We start from the raw sequence: 10029 nt of genomic DNA on the forward strand, positions 1-10029 counted from the left end.
ATCATCAAATCAAAAGAAATCATTCAAACATCAATTGGGAATCAAGAAAGCATACCTATAAAGATAATAGATCAAATTCAATTTTATTATACGAAACAGCTAATATCATTTATAACTATCTTTGTGGCATATTTTTAGCCTATCTACTATAAATTAGCATTTACAATATAATCTCTTTATACCATCACTCACACATATATACACGTGATAATAAATCTGTTTGTAACCTTACAAGAAATCATATCGGGAAGGGAAGGAGATGTAAAGAAGGGAAGCAGTTATAAGATCGTCATCTAAGTAGGCCAACAGAGCAGATGTCCAATGTGCCTACCACCAGGGCCAAGAGGATGAGTGTCTGCCCTTAGACTTTGATAGGTGGATTACAAGGCCCCCTACTGCGATCTACTCCCAACTCTATGATGATTGGCAATTGACTTAAAGGGATGACGCATGAATAGGGAAAGCATATACAAACACCCCAAGGTAGAGGACCCCAACTGGATGCCTATCACTAAAGCCAAAAGGGCGAGTGTCCACTCTTGGGTATAGTGCAGGGATGGTTTTGGACAGACCTATCATGCTTCCTCCTCCAAACTCCATTATGATTAAATACTATATGGTAGTATAGATATGGCCTATTTTATTGATTTGAGATAATTACATATTCCCATCTAACCCTAATAATTGAAAAGTACATATGTATATACGATATATCATTGGTTGTGGTTGTAGGATTTGAATCAAGGTTTATCTTGTAAAAATAGATATTTTACAGGGTAAAAGATATATCTCTAACCATATCACACAAATCTTTAAGATTAACATCTCCAAGCCAACATCAACTAGCATGATCAAAATATTCTGAGGCTTCTCACTATTAAGCCATTCCCTAAGTCTTCTATGACCACCTTTAATGCTCCACAAATTAGTCACTGACCGAGCCTCGATAATCCCCACCCATATGCTCTTACTATCTTCTTGATATTTGGAGACTTGAAACTTTCTTTGAAATGATCTTGTTTCAAGAACATTTTGGGAACCAATATAAGAATGGATAATTAGTAAACAACATAAAGCCCACTTTCAACAGATAAACAAATATAAGGAAGGTTTATTTATTGATACCTTTTCTTTCTGCCTAATTAAGATGGTCATTCTTGAATGGGTTGGCTAATAGATTACAAGAGTTGAACTCATGTTCAGCTTAGAGAACACCATGTCAGACTATCAATGTTGCAAATTCTTCCCCCACTAGCACAAGAATGCATTGGGTGTATAAGGGTCAAAACTGACATTTGGCTTCTTTATTGAGAGTCTAATGTTAAATTTTGATCCCAACTTGGAGTTTAACGACAATCCACATTCCTCGGCTGAAATGATAAGCATTGATATAACATGACCATGCCATCTCACCACCAGAAATAAAGGCTAGACTAACCATGGGGACTTGGCTATTTGGCCAAGGAACTTGACCATAAGTTGTTTATAGATGAGGATGTGATAGATAGCTCATGAGAAGGAAATATAACTTTCCTAAAAAATGAAGTTGAGGTATTAAGGACCTTTAGATTCATGCTCCGTCATAAATCAAGGAGAGGAAATGGAAAGAACTGCAATGATGGAAGCAGGTTAAATAATGAAGCTTTTAGGCTCTTGGAGGAGAACCGAGAGGACTGACCCACTTAACCAGCTCTAAAGAGTTCTCCCACAACAAATGGTTCAATCAATGGAAAAAAGTCTAAGGTTAACCAGTGGACTCTTTAGTTTGACTAAAAGCAATATATTATCTTATACAGCTTACAGAATTGCTCTACCTTAAGAAAAAGTAACTGAAGCCGCCTAATCCAAGCATTAATTTTTCATGGTAAAACCAAAACTAAAACATTCCTAGGTGCTCGATTCACAAGCAACTAAAGCTAAAATATCTGCTTGCAGCATAGATAACTTTGTGGATATTATTTATGTTAAAAGATGGCCTTTATCCTGGAGACAAAAGGAATATCTACTCTGCCCAGATTGGTGAATTGCTGAAAAGTTTCCTTAGCAGCCACTTTCAAATGTTGCCCAATGCTTGGACTATGAAAGGCTGGATCTAGGATATTTCCCTAGTTGTTCTATCAAATTCCTGTTAAAACTAAGCCAATATAACAATGCACCAAACAGAATTTGCTAATTGAGAAAAAAAATGTGATACAAGAGGTTGCCCACCTTTGACTTGAGGATGCCTGCAAAGAGTAGTTGCCCCTTATTGTGCTCACTCAAACCTCGTTAAAGATTATCTTCAAATTAACCGTCTCTTCAACTTTTACATATCACCCAAATCTGCAGGGTTGTTGGGTAGTTCTGAAATGGGTAGCTCTGAACAAATAGTTCCCTAATGCACACCCCTTACATGTTCCATTATGGATTGCGTTTAGTTTCGGAAGTCTTGTTACTAATTTTTCCATAGATTTTAGAGCTCGAAAATATATATGTCCTAATCTTCTATGCCAGATTTCATTTGAGCCATGGGTTTCATGAATGAGTGCTTGTTTTGACTCAGTACAGAATTTGTATAGATATCCATGTCTTACATGTATTGTTTTATCCTTCTTAAAGGTACCATTCTTGGGCTATGCTAAGACTTTTCCACTCATGAAAGTGACTCTATATCCATTATCTTCTAGGGCAGATATAGATACTAAGTTTCTTTTAATTCATGGTACAAATAATACATATTGAAGTTGGATAGTGATACCATAATCTAATTTGATGTTACAAGTCCCCACTCCTTTTAGAGGATGTGCAGAGTCATCTCTGGCAGTTATCTCTTCCTGAATGTCTTCAACCATAGTATCTAGATGTTCTCGAAATCCGGTCATATGTCTAGAAGACCCACTATCAATTACCCAAGCATTGACTTTATTAGATACATGATTTGATAGTGTTGAATAGAATAGAAACTTCTCAAGATCTTCTTTTGTATTTGTATTCCTGACCTTAACATAGGATGTTTGTTTCTTAAGTCTATCTGGGCATCTGGCAGCATAATGTCCATATCCATCACATATAAAACGTTGGCCTTGTGAAGTATATCTCCTTTCCTTGCCCTTTCCATGAAAGCTTTTCTTCCTTTTCAAGTTCTTCTTTCCTTTGTTATGATATTTAGCATTCAGAACATCAAGATCCTCGTTTATGGATTTTTGTTTGATTCCTTTTGGTAACTGCCTCGCTTCTTCTTGTAGACAGTCAGACTTTAGGCAGTCTACTTTAGGAGTTTTGACCTTGCACTTATGCCTTGTTTGAATGATTCCCATGAATTTGGTAATCCACTATAAGGGATAATTCTTTGCTTTCTATCTCATACCCAATGTTAGATAGTTGATCCCTCAATTATATTATTCTCATGAAGTAGGCAGTCACAGATTCTCCTTTATTCATTCTTATGTGATTCAGCTTTGTTTTGAGTGCAAGGGTTCTGCTTGTATTATTTATCTCAAAAGTGCTCTCCAAAGATTTTAACATGAGGTATGCAATTGTCTGCTTTGCCAGTATTGGTACTATGTGATCTCTCACGGAATCCACTATTAGTTTCATAGCTTTCTTGTTATTTTCAATCCATAGGGATTTTTCTGACTCATCCTCAGGTTCTGTCCTTTTATATTTTACATAAGAATCTACTTTGTGCTCATCTAATATCACCATGATTCTTAATTTCCACACTATGAAGTTGTTGGCTCCCTCAAGGCGATCTTCAAATCTGATTGGATGTGTCATTTTAATAGTGAAAATGTGACAGAACTTTATCAACACAGGTAGTTTGATTTCTCAAGTTTACTTTTGATCTTCCTAACTTGACTCTGACACCATGTAAATGCTCTAATAAACTTAGTATCAGACTGTACTTTATTTTCAGACTTCTGATATCTTTCTTGTATGACAGGTAGAGATCAGCGATCTCACTGCTATGATTATATTCAAACTTGATCAAGAATTTCTGAACATGCTATTTGACCTCTAACTGATATCGAATGCAGAGATAACAATTTTTAGTTTTCAATGGTTATTCATCTTGCATTCTCCATCGAATATATACTGAACTAAGGATGAATGGACATGTCTATTCCAACAAGGACACATGATGGTTCAATCACATTTGTATCCAAGAGGCACATTAAGAACTAGTTGTTTAACTATAACAGAAGTCTCATTTAGTGTTTAGTTTGATTTAACAAAATCAGATTGATCAATACTAGATCTAATTGCAAGAGATAACAACCTGCATCATACTTGTTAAGGAGTGATCAGTCAGATCACTGATGGAAGGATTGTCAGATTTGACCACATTGTTTCCAGGCTGACCAACGCTAGCACTTTTAACAGAGTGCAAGGCACAAAAAGCACAATGAAGTCCCAGCCATAGTGGTAACATTGCAGCTGTGCCTCCTGTAGCAGCTGATCCACCAGCTGTCCCTGTTGCAGATCCACCAGCTGTCCTTGTTGCAGAAAGTATTGTTCACCCATACGCTCAAAGGATCCAAGATGATAAAATGTTAATATGGATGGATGGCCACACAGGATGGATTGCCTGGATAGAAAGAAGAGACAATGACAGAAACAAGGGTGATTTCTTGAATATTCTAGTTGCAGCAGTATCACACTTTTTTTGCTTTGTATCTATGTATAGCTTGATGCACTCTTTCAGCTGGTTTCATAGTAGTTTTTTTTGTATTAGATAAGAATGATTATGAGATCTGATGTAAAATCTGATAGTGGACATATCTCTTGAAACAGTCAATATGTAATCATTTCAAACACACCTTATATCTAATAAAAAAATTGCTTTCTCAATACAAAAAGGCAGTTGATATTCAGGGCACATCTGTCAGCGTAGTGGTTAGTTGCAAGCCTCTCATTTGGTAGATCTTGAGCTAGAGTCTACTCGAGCTCCATGTCAATAGCAGCTCCAGGACATTACCAATCCAGAAAAAAAGAAATTTGGTAATTCCAGTGGACATATGGAGAGGTTGTTATGTAATGCATACGGTCTAAAACCTACAAATTTTATAATCAGGAACATCTTCAGACATAGTAAAAGTCGTACTGCAACTAAAGCTTGCTATAATCGGGAGAAAATTAAAATTACCCTAAAAATGAACAAATTCAAACACAGTAATAAGTTGCACTGCATATCGATCAAAATTAAATAAGCTGCCCTGCACCTAAACCTATTTACTTTTTATTAAGTTATTAAACTCACGAAATGACCTTAAATTCTTTAAAGTCCAAATTGATAAACTAAATTTATTTTAAAAAAACATAAAAAGTGATCAAAACCACCTCAAAACTAAGCAAATTTAAAGAAAATACGAAATTGAACTATACCTTGAGCTGCTGAATGAAAAGAACACTAGTGGTGTGAGCCTGAAAGCTGAAATTGAGCTTTAAACCACGATCAAGCACGTGTACCATTCCATCACCGGCTCCGACCACCATGCGCCCGCGGCCACTCGAACAGCACTCCACATTTTCCTTCAACTCCTCTGCAACAGAAGATCCCGTTGCCTTCTCTTCAAAAAACTGAAACTTCCTCCACTGATACATTTTTTTTTCCTACCCTTTCCAAGATGCCTTTTGAGATCGAAATTTCGAAAATATTTTATCCACAGACGCAATTTTCTATCTCAATTCCTGGACGCCTTTCTGTCGTTAGAATTTCAAAAGAAAAACCTTAATCTGCAACAGTTTTTGCGAGGAACGTTACGGATGTGACTCGATCGTCAGTCATCTTTCAAGATTACATGAATTAATCGATCTATTAGAGTAAAGAGAGCATTAAACTGCGTTTTCACTTACTCGATAATCTTGGCCTCTGTACGGTGCTTTGCTCACGAGTAACAACTAATTACGCCGAAGGCTTTCCCTTATATGAGATGCTTGGGCTAACTTTCTAGATGTACGGTCCGTAGCGTTGCAGAGGTATGGACGACCATTCAAGGTTGGCTAGCCGTTAGAGTTTCTTAAAAATTGCCACGCAATGTCTGGGCACAATTTAAAGTGCACGTTGTGGTAAATACGCTTTCTCTAAAAAGCTGGATGTGAGGAGGCTCGGTGTTTAAGTAGGCAACTGGGGAAGTCCAAAGCCCAAAATTTATTGTTTGTCTACTCGCAGGTTCGAAAGCCACTAAATTGCATCACCGTGTACCCTTCATAGAAACCATTGGAGAGTCATATGCAACGCACCCGGATCCAAATTCTATTCCATATGCAAGGACAGAGGAAGCATAGCGCACCGCATCTAGGGCACTTCCACACTCGGGAATGACTGTGAGAACGATTGTTCCTCGATTAGATGGGAATTGTGACATTAAAAAATCACGTCTGCCTAGTAGGTTATATAGTTGGAGAAATAAGTGAGCAACATTTCACCTATATATGTGAAACAAATGAATTTAAAACTAGGAATTGCACCTTAGTGTGCAATAGGTACCCTGTATTTTGGTGTAAATTTTTTTGTTTAACTAATACAAACGAGATATTTTATTTGTTCTTCATATTTAATACAACATGTTTGGTAATCAAAAAGCACTTTGATAATTAGGCGAGAGAGTGAAAGTGGCAAATATTAATGTGGAGGACTCTCCATACCTTTCTCTAGATATCCTTACTATATATCTCTCTTACTCTTCCTTCTACACCTTGCCCTCTTTCTATCCTTATCTCTCCCTATATATTTCCTCCTCTCTCTCTATATCCCTATTTCTCTATCAATCTCCCTCCATTTCACTCTCTCCATTTTTATCTCACTATCTCTCCTCTCTCCCTTTATATATCTCGCCCTTTCTATTTTCTAATATCCCTTTACTTATCCTTGTTATCTCTCTATCAATATATTTCACTATTTATATCTCTTCCTATCTATCTCTCTCTCTCCATGTATCCCTTTCTATCTCCCTATTTATCTTACTATCTTTACCTCTTGATGGATCTCTAACTCTTTATCCATTTTTCTTCTATCCTCTCACTCTATATCTATCTAGACATATATCCCTCTCTATATCCATCCATCTCTCCTCATTCTATGTGTGTGTGTGTGTGTGTGTGTGTGTGTGTGTCAGTCTCCATCTCCACACCTCTATTTATCTCCTTACTCTCTCCTTCTCTTCCCTCTACATCACCCCCTCTTTATTTTCCCTACTCTCTCTCTCTCTCTCTCTCTCTCTCTCTCATTCTCATGTCTCCTCTATAAATATTTTCTATATAGTATTAATTTAATTTATATCAAGACATTAGATTCTACAATCTATATTAATTACAATAGGCTTTGGATTCAACTATTCAAATTTTATTTGCCTCAAATAATGTTTCAAATCATACTCAATGAACCACCATCAAGAAATTGTATCAAGTTGACTTGTACAAATCTAATAGTATTATTTTCATAACTATGTTTACTTCTTTCTTCCAATCTATCTCCCTCCCTTGTTTGTATCTCCTTACCTTTCCTCACCCTCTCTCCCTCCATACACATATTTTCTCTCCCTGCTTTGTGTCTATCTCCTTACCTCTCCTCACCCCCTCTTCCTACATATGTAGGCTTTCTTTCTCCCTCCTTTGTTTCTATATCCTTACCTCTTGATCTCACCCCCTTTCCTACATATGTATCCTTTCTATCTCCCTCCTTTATCGCTATCTCCTTACCCCTCCTCACCCCCTCTCTTTACATATATATCCTATCTCTATGTATATCTATCTATCCTACTCTTCGTCTCTCTATTACTTGTTTCTAACACATTTTTTTATCTCTCATTCTCACCCTCTCTACCTCTATATTTATCTCTCGCTCTCCTTGTCCCTCTCCCTCTCCCTCTCCAGCTATATGTTATTAATTTTACATGTCACATATTCACTCTAACTACATCTCACTATCTATCCCCACCCTCTTCTCTATACATATCTTATTAACTTTATATGTCCCATATTCATTTCTACTATAACACATTATCTCTCTCTTTATCTTATCATGCATATTTATGGTCTTCCCATATATATCTATATTTCACTCTTTTTCTTTCTCTTTCTCTTTCCTCCCCTCTATCTCTTGTATATCTCCACCTCCCATCTCTAGATCTCCTCTTCTCATCATCTCTATTTCTTTGTCTCTATCCTCTTTCTATATGTTTGTATCTTTATCTATTTCTATAAATATCCCTCTCTAAATCCCCTTATATACCTAACTCTCTATCTCACTATCTCTATATATGTTTGTACCCCTTCCTTTCTATTTATCACTATCTATGTCTTTATATATTTGTATCCTTTCCTTTCTATCTCCCTATCTATCTATATTTATATCTCTTTTCTTGCTTAGACCGACTGCCACATAATTGTACAAGCCTCAAAAGAGGGGATGGAATCGCCAACTGCTTGTCAATGCACCACATAAAACTCCACTTATCTTTTCTTTCACCGTGAACTCTTATATACAACCCTCATTGTTGTTCACGTCAGTGACGCCTCTCTTCTGCTGCCCTCGTCTTTGTCTCTTACTCCTAAGCTCACCAAAGTATTCGAAACTCCCTTTATAATTTTCTCATCAGAGAGTCATTCAAGCTCCAGATATTCTTTCCCAATGAACCAAGCGAGCAGTTAACAATCCCATTATGCTTGATTCATCTCGAATAGCAAGTCCTATCAACAAAGGAAAAAAATACACTTGAAAACAAACTTACAATCGAGCATGTCATCAAAGCCAATTGAATACCCAATATCCAATTCATTAATCACATGGTAGAGGAGATGGATAGAACAAATACCAAAAGTAGCCTGAGTTGGAATGAAGATTTCATGCTGGTATGATCTATGGGATACCTTGACTTTAATCATAGGGCTAGCTATAGCAGCTCCATCATCTCTTCTCTGCACTAACATACCTCTAGGCCTCAATGTCAATTAATAAAACAAATTAAAATAATCATTAAAAAAAATGCTTTTCCATATTATGTAATAATTGTAGGATATGCATTTTCTTCCACATACACACAAAAAAACAATAAAAAAATTAACCATGAATAACCAATACTCCATATCATATGTCGTTAGTATTTGGTTGAGAGCTTGCAAAGCCTTTGTGATACATCCATTTTGTAAATATCATACAAACATAGCATCTCATTAGATGACTTTATTCTCTAGGCATTTTATCAAATAGTATAGGAAGATGGAATATATACAAACACCCCCCCAAAAATGTGCTTTATCTTTTGATGTATCCTAATATAAAAGATATTTGGCATAGGCAAGGAAGGTGTTTGAATTGGACAGCCAAAAAGTTAAGGTAACAACCTAATCTATCTAGATTTTGTGTACATGTCAACCGAGACATTTGTAAGTAATCAACAAAATATTGATTTTATTTTATCTTTTGTTGTATGTCTATTTTTCAAGATCCTTGTCCTAAGGAGGAGTATATTTGAACTACATAATCGAGAAATTAAGAAAACAACCAGATGTAGTGTTTGTCGAGTTACATAGATGGTGGTTTCTAGATGTTTCCCTAGCTTAGTCCCATCGATCTACCAAACTACCGCATGTCTTTCAACTTTCAAGCACATTGATGGGATACATGCTTTCAGATCCAAAGTGAGTTATTAGATATTTATACGTAGTTGGATTTCAAATTTAAGAATATTGAATAATATTTGAAAAGGCATTATATTATACATCAGGGTATGTGCAGGATCATGGTGTGCCAAAAAGTGGCAATGTGAAAAAAATAGAGTTTGAACACGTCTAAAAGCGCTTCAAAATCCGCTCTGACTTTTTTTCACCTATCCGGGTACCAAACCTGGAAAGTAAGGCCCAAGCCTTATCGGATATCCGATTTGAGATCGGATATCGGATCTCATATCGGATATCCGATCTGAGATCCGATATCCGATATCGACGACATAAAATTGGAGGGAAAAGGCACAAAAATTAGAGGGAAAAACAAATTTGTAAGTGATATAACTAATTTGAGTTATGAAATATGTAAAGATATAATATATA

General features: G+C 36.3%; 1 protein-coding gene across 2 annotated transcripts in view; it reads right to left on the reverse strand.

The window, feature by feature from the left end:
* Positions 1–6348, reverse strand: part of VPS11 (vacuolar protein sorting 11) — a 32088-nt gene extending 25740 nt beyond the window's left edge. Inside the window, exons 1-2 of one of the 2 annotated variants that reach the window (XM_089811605.1) lie at positions 5836–6348; positions 5365–5715 (exon numbers count right to left, since the gene is read on the reverse strand). In XM_089811605.1, the coding sequence (XP_089667731.1) occupies positions 5365–5583 (219 nt within the window). In that variant the 5' untranslated portion in view covers positions 5584–5715; positions 5836–6348. Of the gene's footprint in view, positions 1–5364 lie in introns of both variants that reach the window. The other variant, XM_089811604.1, reaches the window with a different exon arrangement.
* Between the last annotated feature and the right edge of the window lie 3681 nt (positions 6349–10029).

Source organism: Cupressus sempervirens, chromosome 11 (assembly GCF_028749045.1).
Source record: "Cupressus sempervirens isolate cs-2001-9-10 chromosome 11, ASM2874904v1, whole genome shotgun sequence".
Taxonomy (NCBI): Eukaryota; Viridiplantae; Streptophyta; class Pinopsida; order Cupressales; family Cupressaceae; genus Cupressus; species Cupressus sempervirens.